At 33.4% G+C, this 19,020-nt stretch overlaps 4 protein-coding genes across 10 annotated transcripts; 2 read left to right on the top strand and 2 right to left on the bottom strand.

The window, feature by feature from the left end:
* Positions 1-406: 406 nt before the first annotated feature.
* Positions 407-3,031, top strand: LOC143258787 (uncharacterized). 3 transcript variants are annotated; one of them, XM_076518553.1, is made up of 10 exons: positions 407-639; positions 701-960; positions 1,022-1,228; positions 1,300-1,446; positions 1,505-1,825; positions 1,892-2,042; positions 2,113-2,269; positions 2,332-2,513; positions 2,595-2,709; positions 2,783-3,031. In XM_076518553.1, exons 1-10 carry the CDS (start codon positions 549-551, stop codon positions 2,925-2,927), a joined length of 1,776 nt encoding a protein of 591 aa, XP_076374668.1. In that variant the 5' UTR covers positions 407-548; the 3' UTR covers positions 2,928-3,031. The 3 variants fall into 3 exon arrangements, with proteins under 3 accessions (XP_076374668.1, XP_076374676.1, XP_076374677.1); XM_076518561.1 differs by having other exon boundaries at positions 409-639; positions 2,398-2,513; XM_076518562.1 differs by lacking the exon at positions 407-639 and having other exon boundaries at positions 848-960; positions 1,011-1,228.
* LOC117221534 (pancreatic eIF-2alpha kinase) lies at positions 1,252-8,929 on the bottom strand. 4 transcript variants are annotated; one of them, XR_013032646.1, is made up of 16 exons: positions 8,002-8,341; positions 7,328-7,454; positions 7,061-7,235; positions 6,800-6,956; positions 6,548-6,722; positions 6,191-6,449; positions 5,986-6,099; positions 5,720-5,903; positions 5,545-5,650; positions 5,255-5,469; positions 4,444-5,185; positions 4,005-4,352; positions 3,716-3,928; positions 2,287-2,492; positions 1,755-2,208; positions 1,252-1,646 (listed from the first exon to the last, which is right to left on the bottom strand). XR_013032646.1 is itself a non-coding variant. In XM_076518541.1 (14 exons), exons 1-13 carry the CDS (start codon positions 8,127-8,129, stop codon positions 3,716-3,718), a joined length of 2,943 nt encoding a protein of 980 aa, XP_076374656.1. In that variant the 5' UTR covers positions 8,130-8,341; the 3' UTR covers positions 1,252-2,492. The 4 variants fall into 4 exon arrangements, 3 of the variants coding, with proteins under 3 accessions (XP_076374656.1, XP_076374663.1, XP_076374643.1); XM_076518541.1 differs by having other exon boundaries at positions 1,252-2,492; XM_076518548.1 differs by lacking the exons at positions 1,252-1,646; positions 1,755-2,208; positions 2,287-2,492 and adding an exon at positions 8,813-8,929 and having other exon boundaries at positions 3,169-3,928; positions 8,002-8,132.
* On the top strand, positions 8,892-13,410 carry LOC117221536 (uncharacterized). Of its 2 annotated transcripts, none has more exons than XM_033472564.2 (4): positions 8,892-9,027; positions 9,684-9,875; positions 9,978-10,154; positions 11,931-13,410. In XM_033472564.2, exons 2-4 carry the CDS (start codon positions 9,693-9,695, stop codon positions 12,594-12,596), a joined length of 1,026 nt encoding a protein of 341 aa, XP_033328455.1. In that variant the 5' UTR covers positions 8,892-9,027; positions 9,684-9,692; the 3' UTR covers positions 12,597-13,410. The 2 variants fall into 2 exon arrangements, with proteins under 2 accessions (XP_033328455.1, XP_033328456.1); XM_033472565.2 differs by lacking the exon at positions 8,892-9,027 and adding an exon at positions 9,215-9,343.
* A 4-nt stretch (positions 13,411-13,414) lies between these two features.
* On the bottom strand, positions 13,415-17,937 carry flr (actin-interacting protein 1 flr). The gene is made up of 13 exons (XM_033472563.2): positions 17,778-17,937; positions 16,704-16,825; positions 16,533-16,623; positions 16,298-16,445; positions 16,059-16,226; positions 15,807-15,975; positions 15,563-15,691; positions 15,375-15,479; positions 14,984-15,304; positions 14,781-14,900; positions 14,538-14,696; positions 14,018-14,168; positions 13,415-13,930 (listed from the first exon to the last, which is right to left on the bottom strand). The coding sequence occupies exons 1-13, from the start codon at positions 17,791-17,793 to the stop codon at positions 13,821-13,823; spliced, it is 1,809 nt and encodes a 602-aa protein (XP_033328454.1). The 5' UTR covers positions 17,794-17,937; the 3' UTR covers positions 13,415-13,820.
* Between the last annotated feature and the right edge of the window lie 1,083 nt (positions 17,938-19,020).

Genomic DNA, 19,020 nt, shown 5'->3' on the forward strand with positions numbered 1-19,020 from the left:
GGGGTATGGTCACCATGCACTGCAGCATGTGGAAGAGGTAAAAAATATCGAACAAGAATTTGTAACAGTCCAGTTCCTTCGCATCTTGAATTAATGTGCAACAATTCAGCCTTGGAAATGGACAGCTGCGTGGGATTTAATTGCAAAAAGCACTCAAGTACATTGAATGGACTTTAGGGATAACATAAACATTTTGCTATTAACTGATATCTTAATAGTGGGAACTTGGACTAATTGGAGCAACTGGAACACATGCAGTGTACAATGTGGCAATGGTATTAAAATAAGAAAACGATCATGCTTAAAAATGCAAAATGCACAGGAAACATCATGTAAAGGTCCAATTAAGGAGATAAATGCTTGTGCGATCAGCAACTGTTCAAGTAAAAACTACAAAGCATAATGTATAAAAATGAGATTAAAAAAAAAAATTTTTTTCTATAAAATTGTGGATTCTTTTTTTATTAGTAAATGGACGATGGTCAGCATGGACACATTGGACACCATGTTCATCAAATTGTGGTATAGGTACACAGTTCAGAAATCGCATGTGTAACAATCCATCTCCAAGTGGTAATGGTGATCCATGTTCTGGTTCTGCTTCTGAAGTTCGCCAATGTTTCAGTAAACCATGCATTGGTATGCATACTGTTAATCAAAATGATATTGTTAGATGCAATAAAACAATTTTAATTTACAGTTAAATCGCACGAAGTAGCGCATTTTATGGAGAAAAGTAGTCTTCTGTATTCAACAAATGGAAGACCTTCACGTTTGCTTCATATGTATTTAAGATTTTTACCATTGACACCGTTTGGTGTGCTCATTCATCGATATGAAAATAATTGCCGAGAATTATCCTGCAATTATGTTAAATTATCGTTGCATAACGGAAAAGTAGTACTCGTGTCTCAAATATCTGGTTGTACAATGGGCTTAGTTCACGAAGATAAAATAGAAGTACGTCAGAGATGTTTTTCTATTATTTAATATTTTATAATTTATATAAGATTTTGTATAGATTGGAGAATGGCATGTAGTGTTTGCAGTAATATGTGGATCACGCGGTATTTTACGTGTTAACAATGGTTTACACAAAGCTACTACTTTTTCATGTATTCCGACATCGTATAATTTGGATCATATTATGAAAGTTGGAGAAGTATTTCAAGGTCAAATTCAAGAAATAATTATTAACTTCGAATCTATCCTACTTTCTATACCAAAGGTGTAGTAATTATCGTTGGCGGATTATATCTTGAATAATTTAATATTTTTAAAATATACAATGTAATTTAGGATAAACACGATCGAAAGCATAAAATTGTTCCTTCGAATATTATTAACGTACAATATTCATTGGGAGATGACGAGGAAGCTTTCATATCTGTTGGTTTAACAGAATCGGTTACAGTTCCATGCCCAAAGGATATGGAATCTTGGCAAGTAAGGACAATTTCGTAAAGTTTAGCTTAAGTAATAATGCTTAAATACTGTAATGCAGATCACAATGGCGATAAAAGTAGAAAATATAAATGGCGTTGTGACAATCATACCAGACGATTTATCCAATAAGTACATCCTACTATTGCTAGAAGAGGGAAGAGTTAAACTTAGATTTCATCAGGGAGCGACTCATGTTGCAACTGAAAGTACAGAACACATTTCAATAGGAGAATGGTTCGAAGTAATGCTGGTACAAGATGGTAAAAAATTATACATGCAAATTAATGGAAATGAGAAAAGATATGTACCTTTAATTTCGGAAAGGATGATTACAGTTGCAACTAGTATATTCATAGGAGCTATACGCGACGAAATACGGGTAAATGTTTTACAGAGATTAAGAGATCAGATTCTTATAGGATCATCACGATAGATTTCACAATAGGAGAAGATATGTCCTAAATGTGCAGATATACCACAAATGAGCTTTACGCTTGGACATCTTAATATAGATGGAAATCAAATAGATCTGTTATCGTTACCAGTTTTAGAAACGACCAGTAAAAGTTACATAAGCCGCACTATTAGTTTATCCGGTAATAATTATTAATCGATTATATCTACGTTGTATGTAATATATATTTTAAATTTTGTTATAATTTATAGATTACTATGAAGAAATTCCCCTCTTAATAGGTCAAGAACTTGAGTTATCATGTTTCTATGATAAAATACCCCGTGAGAAAGGATATCTTGCACCTTCTAAAAGAACATACGTTGTATGGTTATTAATGGACAAATTATTGCAGTCCTATGGAAATAGGTAAAGCAATTCGATACCTATTTCGTAGATCTTTCTGTAACAATTTATTCTTCGTTGTCCAGTGACTTTTTTCACTTGAAAGATAATGGTCGTGTCAGTACCATCACTATTGCAAGTTATATTTCCAGAGAAGATGTTGAAAACTTTTACTCTTGTCATATTCACCGCTACAAAAACAAATCTTATACAACCTTAGATCGAGCTTCTTTCACATTTGGAATTACTGTAATAGATAAAAATACAGGTAAATGTGATATTACTTGTTCTACTGAATTTAGTGGAAACATTGATTTTAAAAAATATTTATACAAATTTTTATTCACAGAGTCGAAAAATTTATTTTGGAAAGAATGGTGTTTTATCTGTGGAATTATATTCGTATGTTTCATGTTTATCGTACTATGGACGATATTAGAAATAATACAAGAGATTAAAAATGGGTAATATTTCTTAATCTATGAAAATAAAGATGATACTTGTATTCTTTAAATTTAATAGGAATGTAATTTTTAGGCACGGCTTTTATAGACTTCCGAAAATATTTAACGATGATCCAACTACTATTCTAAATTTTGTTCACTCTAAGGATGGAATAACTTTACTAGGTAGCCAAGAAGCCGCTAATGACGTAGCGTCAGGAATTATAGATGACAATTAAACGATTAAAATAACTATGATTAAAAACATGTATATATTAAAAAATAATCGTACTCTTTAAGTGGCTCAATAAAATACTTATATTTAATGTTTCCTTCTATAAAATAGATTTATGTTAATTTTGACTTTAACAGTAAATGTATAATCGTTTTTAACAGCATACTCAAAAGAGTCAAATTTCTAAGGTTACAATAATATAAAATAAGATGGTTCTAGTACAAAAATATTTAAGGTAACACGAATTAAAATTTTAAAAAATATATTTATATAAATATCGCTTGACAACGATGGCAGCTTATATTTACAATTAGGTGGTGCAAAACAAAATTTTATATTATAAGAATTAATCATTTAGCAATAAAATGAACTGTAGTTAACAATTTCTTCGATACTTATGTTCAAGATAACTCTACTGAAAGACAATGTAACTTTTAAATTTGAACATAATTGAATAATTTTGAACATTTATTACAATAAATCTTTCATTGTTGATCTCCCTGTTGTAGTTATTTCATTACGCGTGTCCATGTCAAAAAATTTAGAGAGTTACTAAAAATTTAACAGAGTTACCGAGACACCCTGTACATATTGCTTCGTTTAATAATTATGAGTAAATGCTGTTTCACGATACAACGTTTTAAGCAAGTACTCTCTTATTATGCGGTAGTATGTTACAATTTGTAACTGTTGCAGTGGCTCCATGCAATGTAATATAAATGACTGAAATAAATAAAATGCATTCCTGTGTGTGTCTTTCATGATACGTCTTTCAAACTGATCCATAATTACTCAAGTGATATTTTCCCAAGGTTCGCCACTACTACTATTGGTCACAGAGGAATGTCTTGAAATCTGGGGTAATTCAAAATGCCATCTCATATCTGCATTTACTGCCAGCCCGTTGGCTATCTCGTAATTCAGTAATGGTGGCTTTGCCTTAATGCCTAACGTTGTCGGTCTATTGTTAGGATTTTCATCCAGCATAATTTTAAGTAACTCGTACTGAAAAGAAAGGGTTTCCAATCAGTTCAACTCGATTAAAGCACGCGATAAATAAATATGTAGTTTATTTCCTTGCCTCAGCTGGATGATCAATATCGAAGTCTTTTGGAAATATCGATTTTCTTAAATTCATCAGAGCCGTTACTCTTTCCATTTCGGTGGCAAAAGGAATGAAGAGTTCAAACAAAATTATTCCCAAGGAATAGATATCAACTTTATAATTATATCCTAGTCCATTTATTTGTTCTGGAGACATGTAGAGGTGGGTACCAACATTCGCGGTATGTAAATTGTTTTTCAACGATACACTCTCATTCTCTGTAGTGGGTGTATGAACTTCACCATATCCTTCTGTCATCGCCGTGACGAGACCAAAATCGCCCACTTTTATTTTATTATCAAAAGAGAAGAATATATTTGACGGCTGAAATGTGTGTAGTAAAATACATCAAATCTTTGTATTATAAACTAAAAAAATACCATTTGATCGAACAATAAATAATTTTAAATATTACCTTCAAGTCGCGATGAATGAGTCCTTGTAGATGAACATATTCTACAGCTTCAACAATTTGCTGAAATATATTTAATATCCTACGACAATCCCGCATCGATTGATTTTTCAACCATTCCCTGAGGCTTAGCCTTTGGCACAATTGCATTTGTATATAAAGAAACATTTTCGGAGACTTACGAGTATTCGTCTTGTTATTCAAATCTAGAGAGAACGATCTTTGCCGCTTTTTTTTCTCTTCTTTCTCCGAGCGATCGTTACTTTCAATATTTTCGAACACAATGCTCTGCGAACATGTACAATCGTTAATCTTCGGCAATATTTCTTCGTCCACGTCGGTTGAAAGTGACACGTTCGAACTTTCGGTACTGCATTTGGTAATATCAATTATACTGTCGTTTGGCTCGCGTGAATGAGATTTTTCGAAAACAATAAAAGAATCTTCGTCCGAATCAAAGCGATTTAGAGCATCGTACGCTTCGGACACACTTTCTACCGAAGACTGATCGGTTTGAGTAACATTAATGCACACAGAATTATTGACTTTCGCTCTGGTAGAAGTTTCATCGGAAATAAATTCAAAACTCGGTAACACGATTCTGTTCATCCACTCGGGATCGTGTTTCTCTTGCCAACCTATAGGCGGACATTCTAACCATGCATTAAAATATCTCACAATATTCTGATGATCCAATTTGGCCAAAGCTTTCACTTCTCGCATTACTCGTTCTCTCGAGGACTGACTGTAAATAAAATTAAGTAATAAAGGAGTATCATAAAAAAGCGATAATTTGTGAAACACAGCAGCCAACCTATTCGGTAGAGCGATTCTCTTTATAGCATAATTGCAATCATCTATTTTATTCTTTGCTTCAAAGACAACACCGTATCCTCCTTTTCCCAAACAATTCACAGGCTCAAAATCTGTTAAATAACGTGATGTAAAACTATCGTTGTTTTCCTTATCGTTGATCATTTGAGGATTACTTATTATGTTTGTCTCGATGTGTCTTTCGACTATTAAGGGCTGCAAAAATATATAAAATCGATACTTCGATCAAGAAATTTACATGTTACATAAAATTAAATACATTTCTACTACCGGAAGTACTGCATCCTTGGCGACAGTGGTAGCATTCAACAGTCGTTGTGTCAACATAAAATTCAGGAGAATTGCGGTGGTGATCGAAATGATCAAAACTTCTTTCCTGTTAAAAGAGAAATAAAGTTTCTATTATAAGTTGGTATTTTAGGCTTCTTATCTTAATTATACATACCACCAATACCACAATGAAACAATTATAACTTGCACAGGAGTGTCATCGTCATCTCTGTTGGTGTTATTAAATATAAACGGCTTTTCATCTTCTTCGATAATTGTTGAGTTCGAAGTGGTACGATTACACTGTTTGTCATTTTCCAGTTGTAGCTGATCTTTTGAATACAAGTAAAATCCATCGTCTGTTAACAAATGTTCATGAAAAAAATATTCTGGAAGAAACTTATCAATTTATTGGTAAGAAATTTTTCGAAATTATTATACCCTTTACGTATTCCGACAACGCAGTGGTACTTTTGGCACCATTTATCTCGACCAAAGCTTTGTTATCCTCATTATTGTCTTCATCAACTGGAACGGTTTTTACAATGACATCACCTAAAATAAATAACATTTTACTGCACATCCATACCGAGAAATGATAAAGTAATCATATTCTTTAGAGCAATCTGAAAACACAGTTTCATACCAATAGCAGGATACAGCTGTAATGGATATTTTGAAGATTGTATGTACGATAAGGATTGTTCCAATGATTTATGCAATTCTGCGTTTTCTTGTACGTATAATTGTCTACCATGTTTACCCAAATAAATTCCTGGACTAACTGAGAATTCTGTGCCCCAAGGCCACTGCATACTATCAAATAAATTAATTTCTTTTAAATATTTATGCCCATTGTCTGCATTTGAATGTTCACGCCATATAGTAACAATTGGAGATTCAAACTAGCAAAATATAAATACAAATAATTAGTACGACATTTTTAAATTGGACTTTATTTTCCTATTATACCAGAATTATCTATGTTCGATATAAAACTCACCTTGTATTGCCACAGTATAACCTTAGGATTATTTCTATTAATGGCCCAGATCAAACCGTCAGGTACAACAACTTTAATTTCAATATCCCTAATATGAGCTTCAACTTCATTTTGGCAATATGTGTCGGAATTAGGAACCAGCACTAACTCATGTTGGCCAACACTGAAGTTCCATCTATTTCAATATACACGTTTTTATACAGAATTTATGTGATCAACAATAATCGAAATTTATCGAAATTACAATTTTACCTTTCATAACCAGTACGTGGTTCAACTGCTCTTACTGTCTGCTGAAACCGTTGAACAACAAGCACATCTTGTTCAATGTATGATCCCTCTCCGGTGTTATTAGTGCAACCATTAATTCCACACTCGTATAATATATTTCCAGTTGTACTCGAAACTCCTGTTGCAAACAAATTCTAATTTAGGATTGTGAAATTACTTTGAAATACCATACAAAACTTAATTCTGTCATTTATTTAACGGACATATAATTTAAACATTTACCATAGGATTTTACTTCTCTGCCACCAGAAAGTACTAAATCATCAGAGTAACGGTAAGATGATTGTATTAACTGTGCTGCAGACACAGGTACTGCTTCTAAATATTCCTCATCTAATTTATATAATCCTCCACTTAAAGATGGTATGAAATAAACTGTTTTTCCATTATCATTGAACTAGAAACAATAATAGAATGATAAGAAATAGATACAAATTTCAAATGTATTTATAAAAATATTTAACATATATATTATATATATGTATATACTTCTCTACAATGAATGTTAGATGATAACATAGGTCCTTCATTAAAATCTATAGTCCATTGCTTCTTTCCTGAATTGCTTGCATCCAAAGCAGATATTTTTCCATCTAATGTACTTACAAAAAGTAAACTGAAAAACATATATATATTTGATCACAATTAATATAACATAATTGATGCTTGCATCACTTCTAGATTCACTTGATATGAAAAATATATAATTCGTTTGAATGGCTCGAATGGCGAATAAGATAATAATCTTGAAACAATATAATTTTAAAGTTACATAACTTCTGTAGTACACGTATGTTCTTCTGCTCTAATTATTGCATTTACCTTTATATTTGTATGTTCGTGCAATTAAATTGTGATAACTAGCTTACAAAAAATGATACAGAAACTTTGAGAAAATATAATTGAAATTTCATTTTGTTTTTGATTCGATAAAAACATTCACTGGAACGATCGGTGTTCATTCAATTTATTTTATTAACCTACATAAACATATATTTATATGAACATTCGTAATCTAATGATAAGAGTCATTCAAAATTAAATAATACTAATAAAATTGTAGATACGTGAGGTCCAATGAAAGATGTATGTATGTCGGAATAAAGTACCGTTAAATGATGCGCAATTATCATAGATACGCAAAGTAATTGATGATTATTTACCTTCGAAACGATTTCTGGTTGCAAAATGTCAACTGTTTTCTATCATCACTGTTAATCAGCGGGAAGATGAATACGATTGCGAACAGTATACGAAACCATATTTGTCCCCGTGAACGAGTGTCAGACATTTTCTACATTCGAAAAAAGTTGTGTACTTAAATACTACATTTTGTTTAGATGTTTACGTAGAGCAACGTGAGCGATGTTTTATCGCGATGTTTGATTAAAATACAATAGATACTGGTTAAACGGCGCGCACCGATAAACCATGGTAAGCTCTGATAATGTTCACAACAATCGCAACAAACAGATACCCCAACGCCATCTCGGGAAGATCTTGAAATGCACATGTACATATGTATGTACGGAGATTGTACACCGTCAGCAATTCAATGTACATACATAGATATATACATGTACAGAATATGAATACTGTTTGCTTGTGTTCGTTATATATATATATATATATATTTCATATGTATACATATATATAACTAGTTTGTTTAAATTCGAATAGAAGACGACAATATGTACAATTCATATTTTACTCGTCCGGCTTGATAAATTTTATAATTTTTGGAATACAATACGATTAGAAATACGACACAGGTAAAACTATCTAAACAATGTCAATTACACGGACTTAGGACTACATAATTCCAACGATTAGATAGAACGTCTTCGGGTTTAAGTGATTCGGGCCATAAAATTTTTGTTGCAGATAGATGAGAATATCATTTTTCGTAGCGTCGACTGCTAACGTCAGAACGCGAAAGCGCAAGTGTTTGAATAAAAGAGCAAGTGTACTTACGATCGTATTACGCGGTGAACATTCGAGAATAAACAAGTTGTTCGCGTAGCCCTCTAATGGCCAGAGCAGGAGATACAATCGCACGTCGAGCAGTCTTGAACAGTATTTTTTTTCTATGTTACGGATGATTATGGCGAGGTTTGCCAGATGGAAGTGAAGTGTCGTATAAAGAATACGTTTGTCGAATTTATCAAACGGAATTTGTTGAAGTGAGGGTAAGCGACACAGAAGATTCAATTTCGTTTTTACGGTTTCGATGAACTTCTGGGCAGTGATCAACGAACGGAGAAATGGAAATCTATTCCCTATGAAATAGCGAGCTAATACCTGTCCTTTCCTCCAGCCATACTCGAGTGTACAATAATAGACTTGGCTGGAACCTGCAGCCTGATTAAATAAATAGTATTGTCTATCTCTTGAACTGCTCCACCAGCAGTAACGCAACTATCCCTTCGTCCGGCACGTATAGACTGATTCGGACAGGGCGAATTTTTTTGCCGTTTTATCAAGAGTCACCAGGCACATAACCTTGTTCGTAGCAGTGTTACCGTAGAATCTAATTTCATTGTGATGTTATTTTCATCGACGTATATTTATGATCGAAAAATCATACGGAGAAGCAACATTTCTATATCCATTTTATTTGATATCTATTAATGCTCGAGAGATATTTATTTTATTGGTAGTAGTTTATTCGTTATCAATTTGTTACTCTACATTTTTGTTCGAACTTGTAGAGCGGTAATAGATTATTGAATGAATTACAACCAGAAGACATTTTTATACAATGAATAACGCAGAGTTCTGTTAATTGTAATGGCTAATTTTGGTGTCAGCAAAATTTTAAGGTCCGTAAAATTTTGATTCACAGCACAGAAATATGGAGGGTCAACAATTTTGTTTACGGTGGCATAATTTTCAAAATACTCTCTTGAGCTCCCTTCCTAAATTGCTCGATGGTGGTTATTTAACAGATGTCACGCTAAGTGCAGGTGGCAGGCACATACATGCACACAAAATTATACTTTCAGCTTGTAGTTACTATTTTAAAGAATTATTTAAGGTATTCATAGTACGAATGTTTGAATTATATTAAATGCGAAAAGAAGTATCAGTAGAAATGAATGTTATAGATTAAATTATATCAATGTAAATCAACTTTTAGGATTTAAGTTCTTTGCAACATCCTGTCATTGTATTGCCAGGCATGGAATATGCAAATTTGTGCGCACTTGTCACGTTTATGTATAACGGCGAGGTGAATATTTACCAAGAACAATTGCCTGCACTTTTGGCTATGGCAGACACATTACATATTCGTGGATTGGCAGACATTGCTGGGGTAAGAAATCTCATATGTGTACTAATTAATATAATAAATAGACAAAGCGACGGTTACACAAAAGATTTTAGACTGGTAAGTTCGTATTATAGTTAATATTATAGATTTCCTTAATACCCTATTGTTTTATTTGAATGCATATCTCTGGTATACCTTTTCTCTGTTTCTTTTTATTTCTATGACTGTTCTACCAAACCTCTCATTTTACTGCTTTGCACATGGAATGCATGATTGCATTTTAAGTATACATATTATGCAATTAATTTCTTGTAAAGTACAAACTAGCGTAATATAAATATTAAATAATTTTTATTGCTCCTTTTAGCAATTACAGTATTAAGAATATATTTTTGTGTTAATTCATAAGCAGTATTTTCACTGCATTCAAACGTGTTAAGTTATGATAGCAATAGATACTTAGTATTATCTGATAAACTACTATTAATTGTCCAATAAAGCTTGCCTCAGTGTGTTTTGTACAAAATTAGTAACAACGCATGTATCTTTTTGAGTGCCTTATAAAAATATTGGCAGTTCCTGATTGACAACTGTTATTTCCTTGTGTTATCTGGTACACAAAAGTAGAGAAAGACATTTTTAAAAATACACATAAACAATAGTATTAAGATACTGTATCATCTATATTTAACAATGTTTTCAAATTTCTATAAAATATTTCTATACGCGGTTCTATCGATCAATAGATAAAATCATTCAAGAATTGTTTGCTATTTATTATCTCTGAATGTAATATAAAATTGAAATTGCTGTTAAATATATACATTTTTTTTTTAAAGACAAATTTTCACTTTATATTTTTATTTTCTCTACTTCGTCACTTTCTACGTTTCCTACATCGAATAATTTGCATGAAATATATTAATTAAGTGCATTAATTACATACTCAGACATTTAAAAATTAAAATCACATCCTTTATACAGTATTATAAGAAAATACTATCTAAAACAAATTGCATATTCGCTTTTTCCTTTCTTAATCTTTATATTACCCTATGATCGTGTTGTTTTGTTCAGGTCACTTAAATACATTCACTGTCGTTCCTCAAGAAGTACCTCACGATGGAATTACCTACTACACATGTTATGTTCATACGTGCATCGAAGGAACGATAATGAATATAAACGATATCCACGAGATCAAGGTCGTTGTGTGTGTTGCAACTAAATGCAAGTGGATGCATCCCATGGAACCTTTCCCCATAGAATGAGTTTACAGGTATATCTAAAATAGCTTTCTCCAAAAATCTCTACATGACTAAACATTTGGTAGATACTTTAGAATAATTAAGTCTTTTCTTTTTTATTCTTTTTTACACGATATCTACATTGCATTACATACAATAATGCTTATTGTTTTTTTTTTTTTTAGTCAAGAGTGGCTATAACAAAAATTTAGAATCGATGTATACATATTTAACAGTCTTACATTCATCAGAAGGGAGGAAAAGACTGCATGGAATCTTTTACACTTAATAACATGCTAAAGAAGTCAATTATTTATACTTGATTATATCCAGAAATGTATATTGTACATGTGAAGTGTAGAATACTTTCCAGAATACTTAAAATCAAGAACAAGCGAACATTTTCCAATGCCAAAAGATGTTTAGGAATCTCAGAGGCTAGGTAGAACAGAAAATTTGACAAACAAGAGCAGAATCGTATGAATGAAAATAATCAGTATTTCTGATTAAAAATGAATATCATTTGTTAGCTCCCGTAACTACTATTATTTTGTCTTTCTTTTCTTTACAGAAAAACTCACGACACGACAATGGTTTATATGTACAGCCTCCACCAATGCAACTACAAGAAAAAACATTATCTGAACCACCGATAAAGAAAGAAAGCAAAGACAGTGCTACGAGCAGCGAGTCCTTAGAAACAGTTTTAGCAACAGAAACGACAGAACACGCGGATGAGGCATTCAATGACCAAGAAAGTATACCATACTGTGTGAAAACAAAGCCTTATTATTCTATTAATGCAAAGTTAAATCAGAGAGAGAAAGTCAGTATTCCTTCTGCTAATGCTTCGTCCAATAAGTATACAGAGCAAGGATATTCAGACATCGGGATGGATGAAAGTACACCGGTTTTAGACGATCAGATTACACCAGTGGAAGACACGAAACCACCACCTGTTTGGGATGCAAATTTCAAATTTCTTACAAGCTCCGTCAGTGGTAGAACGTCTCAAAATTATAATAAATCTAGTGTTACTTGCCTTATCTGTGGAAAACAATTAAGTAATCAATACAATTTGCGGGTACACATGGAGACTCATAGTAATAGTTCATATAGTTGTACAGCCTGTTCGCATGTGTCGAGATCACGTGACGCGCTTAGGAAACATGTTTCTTACAGACATCCGGTAGCATCACCGCAAAAGCGTTCACGATATAGTACACCGAAACCATAGAAGCTATTACTATTATAGATATCTTGATTTGTATTATGCCTATATTTTAGGTTACATCTTTCTCAAAAAAAAACGGAAAAAAAAATAAGTTAACGATGTGTTACTCAACTTAGGTCTAAGTATTTTATTAACTAAAAAAAAACAGAATTGAATTTTGAAATTGAAAATTATGATACAAATATTCTGGTTCTTGTTATTTATTTATTAGGATATTTCTTTCTCTTGAATACCAAATTTGTCAATCAAGGTGGTATTGCTGTGAAAGTATTTTGATTTTTATTATAAAGTTCTTAAAATACTTCCTTAAATATGTTGTATACTCCCCTTAATTACAGTCGCATTGTCGCAATTTAGTTGAAAAAATCCAATATAGCGTTAAGTTATACGAATTTAAAAAAAAAAACATACAAAGCAATATAAAGACTCTTCAGATTTATATAATACCTTAACTGTGTTAACCATGGACAAGGTAAATATTGTTGTTGAATATAAAAGTTGAATATTTTATTAATCGCGAGAACTTAGAAGAAAGGTTCAATATAAAAACTTATGTACCTCATCTTTGTAAGAGATATTCAGTACTAGACTGATTAAGAATAGGGCAAGTTAATATATTAATTATATATAATTATATACACGTATATATTAATATATTAATTATATATAATTATATAATGCCTAAATTATTTTGTTTTTAAGTGTACAAATAATTTAAAAGTGTGATCGCGTTCCTCCGAGACCCTTAGTGTTCGAATTGTTACTGTTTTTCTTGTTATCGTTACGCTGTTTTAATAAAGACAGAGTAGACAATAAATATATCCGTTTTTTGATTTCTTTTTTTTTCTTCCACAATCAATTCTTTTTACAATCACCCAGTAAAAATTGAAGAATCAAACAACACCGTGTGTTTATCGTTACGCTGTAAACATTTAAAAAATAATTACAGTGTGTAAAAATGTTATTTATAATTGACGCTGCATGAAAATGTAAAAAAGTATCGCGGCGGCGGCTTTTGTTTGTAACGTGTCACTCGTTTTGATCATTCTTTTCAAATGTATCGAATATAAAAAGATCACAGTAGAATCTGATTAATCTTATTTAAGGATCGTATTAAAAAATAATACACAATATCCATTGACTACAAAATAAATAAAATGCATCCAAAGATAAGCTCTTCAAAGAAAAAAGGAAACGAAAAATAAGATAAATATTACGTGAAATTAATTAAATCTTTTCTATACGCCATATCTTAGTATTGCAATCCTGCCCTACTGAGATCAATGTTTCTTCATCAAGCCACACTAAACGCGTTATTTGGCTTTGTGGGTGAGCATCTGAAATAAATATAATTCCGTTAGAAATTCATTTTTCTATTGCATATAACATCAGAACATAGAAAACGAAATACCAAATACACTTACTTTTAATAATGGTATGCTTTGCCGGATTTGCAACGCTCCAAATAATGATCGTTGTATCCAGGCTACCACTGGCGACCATATCCGAGTCAGGAGACCACGCTACAGAATTCACTCTTGCGTTGTGGAAACCCCATTCCCTATTGTGCGCGAGCTAGAAAAATATAATTTGTCAAATAATATTTGTGACAGCAACGTTGCCAGTGCAGCAGTAAGATCGAAGCTAAAGATCTACTCACCCTCTAAGATTCCCACAAGCGTTTAGGAAGAGCAATTATTACAAACAAATTTGTATGTAAGACATAGACGTACTAGCGTTTTACATATATGTTTCGCCCATAATAGATATTAATCGCACTACGTACATTAGAAGCGTGGAATATGAATTTACACCACTAAGAATGTAAGCACTGAATATGTAATGACATATTTGAGAAGCGGTTAATATTTTACTTTGAAGCTGTACATGAATAGCGTAAATTTTAGTTTCTGCAATTTCTTTAAATACTGGAAATGTTTTTACCTTGTACTCCGGGACAACATAAAGAATCACTTTTCTGTTTGCGTCGCAAGCTACCAAATATTTGCTATCCGGACTGTATGACGCATCTGTGACTGGACCCAAATGTTCCAATTCAGTTTTAGGAGTTAGACTCGTGCCTGATAATGTATAAATATGAACCTGAAAATTACGTAATAGAGCCAAGGCATTCAATTGAAAATAATAAACGTAATTGAAATATAGTATAAGAACTAATCGGCGTACTGTATTGTCTGATGTAGCTCCTATAGCTATGTCACCATTCTCTTGATTAATTGACACGCAGGAAGGTTCGTAATCAATAGGTACACTTGATACCTTCCGGCCATCTTGAGTAACAGTGATCTAAAAATAGAATCATCGTTATCTCTAAAGATGCACAAGTGCAAAATATTTCAATTCTAATGAAATTATAAAATAATCTTTACCTGCCTAATTGTAGCAATTACAACAATATCGTTATAAATATCTAGACCTCGCGGTTGGCTGTCCAGCTTAACAACAGATGTGTCTGTATAAGTGTTCGCATCGATTTCCACCGTCCTCAAGGTATCATCGATACCAGCAGTGTAAAGCAAATTCTTCGCGGCTTTCATTCCATTGATCTGATTCCCATGGCCGTGGCCCTGAATGCGATCATTCTCTCCTGTATTTGCGTTCCAATTGGTAATGTATCCGTCATGAGATCCAGTGTAAATTGTACTTCTATCAGGACTCAACGTTAATACTGTTATTGGTTTATTATGACCCTAAAAATTGTAACAACGTCAAACTTATTCTTGATAAAGTATTACCACTAAATAGATCATACCGTGTTACCTTGATTATTCTAATTGGCTTTTCAGGATTGTCGACATCAAGATAATTGATAAATCCGCTTAACGATACAGTCAGCAAATTATTTCCTTGCCATAAACAGCTCACCTAAAATAAGCAGGATGCAGATTTAAGGAAAAAGCTTTAACATTCGACTTGAGATAACAATTAAATTTATTGCGCTATTATACCTGTTGATCATCAACTGCTGGTCCCATATTGAATTCGCTAATCAGTGAACGAGTTTCCACATCCCACAGTTTGCATGTCTTATCTCCGGAAGCAGTCAGTAATTGCGTGCCATCAGGTTTCCAAGCTACCTACGGAATTATAGTAAACCGATAAATAATAGGCTAAATATTACTTTTACTAGGCATCGTTGATTCACTAATTTTATTAGCAATAAACATAATGAAGAACATTTGACATGCTTACTCCATATACACCGCCTTGATGAGCCGGGGATCCGACTTCTCCAACTAAATCTGAAGTTGTGCCATCATAAATAAATACTTTCCCGTCAAATCCTGCAGACGCGAACAGATTGCCGTTAGGCGAGTAACGGACAGCTTGAACAAACCTAGTGTGTTCCTGCTTGGTCATTCTACAACAAACAACAGATAAACTTGGTTTGTCTTATTAAATAAAAGGCGTAAACATAGACGTTTCTCTTTCAAATGTACGTACTTAAACTTAAATGGGGGTCCTTCGAAAACGGCAATAGTATTGTCCTCGCTTCCAGTGATCAGTCTAAATGGTCTTGCAGGTCTGAAGTCGCAAGAGTTAATGGGCTTGCTCTGGCCCGAAATTTCACCTACAGATGTACCGGTTTCCGCCATAAATACGTGACCAAATCTAAAGTTACGTAGAAAGAATAATTTATTACTAAATTCGGAACTACATTGGATAAATATCCTGTTATTTACCTCTCCCTTCCTTCTCCGACTACCACCATACGTTGATTATCAGGTGACCATGCTATATCTTTAATGGGTCCTCCAATGGGATGGAACTCGTTTTTTAAAATATGTTCTTTGTTAACGGTATCCCAAATACGTACTTTGCCAGACTGGTCTGTAGTAACAAAGTAAATATATTTATTAATTGAATTCCATATATACATTGCGATAGGTAAAATTGTATCTTTAAAATTTGATATACCTCCTGATGCTATGTAGAATCCGCTGGGAGAATACTTTGCAACATTAACTGGACAAGAATGTTCAGTATAAATATCTGCAATGGCTGGATTCTATAAAATAACAAGATATTAAAATTATTATTTACTTCAATATTTTTCCATAGACTCGAATGAAGAATTAATATACTTACATCAATATTTCGAATGATAACACTATTACCATTAGTGTACAAAAAGTTCTTCCCTTTAGGATCAGCACCTAAGACAAGGGGTTGTCCTCTTTGAGTCCTGGGCAATGTAGCAAAAATGTATTCTGTAAATATAAATGTATACATGTATTGAAATCATTGATAACAAATTAAACTAGCTTTCGCAAATAATATTATTGTGTATTATTATGTATTATTATTGACATAATAACATGTGGAAAAATAACTTCTCTATACCGTTTAATTCTTCATTATATGTAAAATTGTAAAAGTAAATTCTACAGTAGATTACTATATCTTCCAACTGGAACTAAAATTATGCACTTCCGTGATACATTGGCATAGGTCCAACATGCAATATTGGAAATTATTTCAAGCATGCAAACTATATCTTGATCTAAAATTATGATGATGATGATACTATCTTAATGGTTTATTGAAAATTTTACTAATAAATTTTATTTAATAATGTTATACATATTGCAAACCGCTATAATTGTAATACATTGCATAATAAACATATTTTTATTGTACCGCTAACGTTGTAGTGGTATCTATAATTTAAATGTAAAAATTCAAATCTAGGCATTGTTCGCAATTTTAAATTAAATTCATTTATCTCGCATTTATTTTCACTGAACGGAAATATTTCATAGACTTGGATCGGACAAGTGTCAATTATCTTAACTGTTCAACGAATCGTCATTCAGACAGAGAAAAAAAAGGAGATAAGCGATAAGTATAAAGCCGAACCGAATGAATCGCCAGGTAGCGAGGCGCAAATAATACCGCATTACAAAATAAAAAAATAAATGCAACGGAATGATCGGTACGATGAACTTGCATACGTGGCCAAATACGACCTGGGTTAACAAATGTAATACATTTAATCCATCTTGACACATTGCACATAAATCATCGATGCATTTGAAGTGTTATGATTTGGCTTGAGATAAGCAACCGGAAAGTTGAAAGACACGATGTTCATGTTAAAAAAACAGTAATAAATTGACTCGCCGATGTTAAAAGCTGTCAAAAACGTTGAGCGTCACTTACTTGTTTCATAGGACATTTTTATTCCTTTTATTTATTTAAATAATACTTGAAAAAACTCAACAATGAGAATCAGTTCAATGCCTCCTTCGTATCTCACTCTGCCGCCCCCCCATACACTTTCCACCGAAATACTTGTTCCGCCCTTGCCTTATTTAGCTGAACCATGGAAAACGGAGAACCAAGATCGGTAAACAACAATCGGTCCGGCCTTAGACCATACATACTACTAGACGCGATGTGTGTATAACGCGTGTATAGAAATTCCCAGAATCCTGCGAAACAAAGATACATGACTGTTCACTCTGACGTCGCGCGGAATAAAATATGATCATTCAAAATCACTGACTAATGGTTGAATTTTTTGGGTGTCCCAAAAATGTCTCGCAATCCGAAAGTGGCGGGTTCCTCAGGTCATTTGAAGCAACTTCTTCCTTTACAAAAATTTTCTCCGAGGCAGCGTTAACGAGTTATTAACGAAAAACAGTGACCAATGAGAGGCGAGCTCGGCTGGCGCGAGGCGACCGAGCCAATGAGCGGAACTGGGCTTCGTGCGCTGGTTGGCTGGGCTGCCTCGCGTCAGCCATACTCGATTCTTATTGGTCACTGTTTTTCGTTAATAACTCGTAAACGAAGCCTCGGAGAAAATTTTTGTAAAGGAAAAAGTTGCTTCAAATGATCTGAGGAACCCGCCATTTCCGGATTGCAAGACATTTTTGGGACACCCTGTATATGTACAATAGTGAGACCTAACCTGCATGCTTTTCTTACTCCCTATGCTGGCGCGCCCAATCCGCAGTGAATCCTGTCTCGATAGTGAATCGTCAGCCAATCAGAGCAAAGAAAATTTCTGTATCGCCCTTGCTAATGGATCAGGCTGTAGCCTGGAGGTGTGCGAAAGTAGGTCCCATTACTGTACATTTATGGTTCAAGGGTCGTCGGTCAATGACATTTAAGGCCTGGGCCATACCAGTCTTGTTCAATCACATGCTATTGTTTGATGCGCGTTGCAGCCTGCATAAACGTTGCGATTCCGCCGTAACGTGGTACGTAACGTTAAATTTTATGCAACGTCGGGTGCGTGAAATCAACGCTCATGTGAACCCGATCACAGGTACATTTTCAATCCACTGGAATACCTTGACGCACCACATATAGACAGCGTTGCCACTCCCTTCGGTTTCAACATTGGAAAGCGCGACAGTATTTGAAACACGATACGGTAAAACACGATGTTTAACAAGGA

The sequence above is a fragment of the Megalopta genalis genome, chromosome 1, assembly GCF_051020955.1.
Source record: "Megalopta genalis isolate 19385.01 chromosome 1, iyMegGena1_principal, whole genome shotgun sequence".
Lineage (NCBI taxonomy): Eukaryota > Metazoa > Arthropoda > Insecta > Hymenoptera > Halictidae > Megalopta > Megalopta genalis.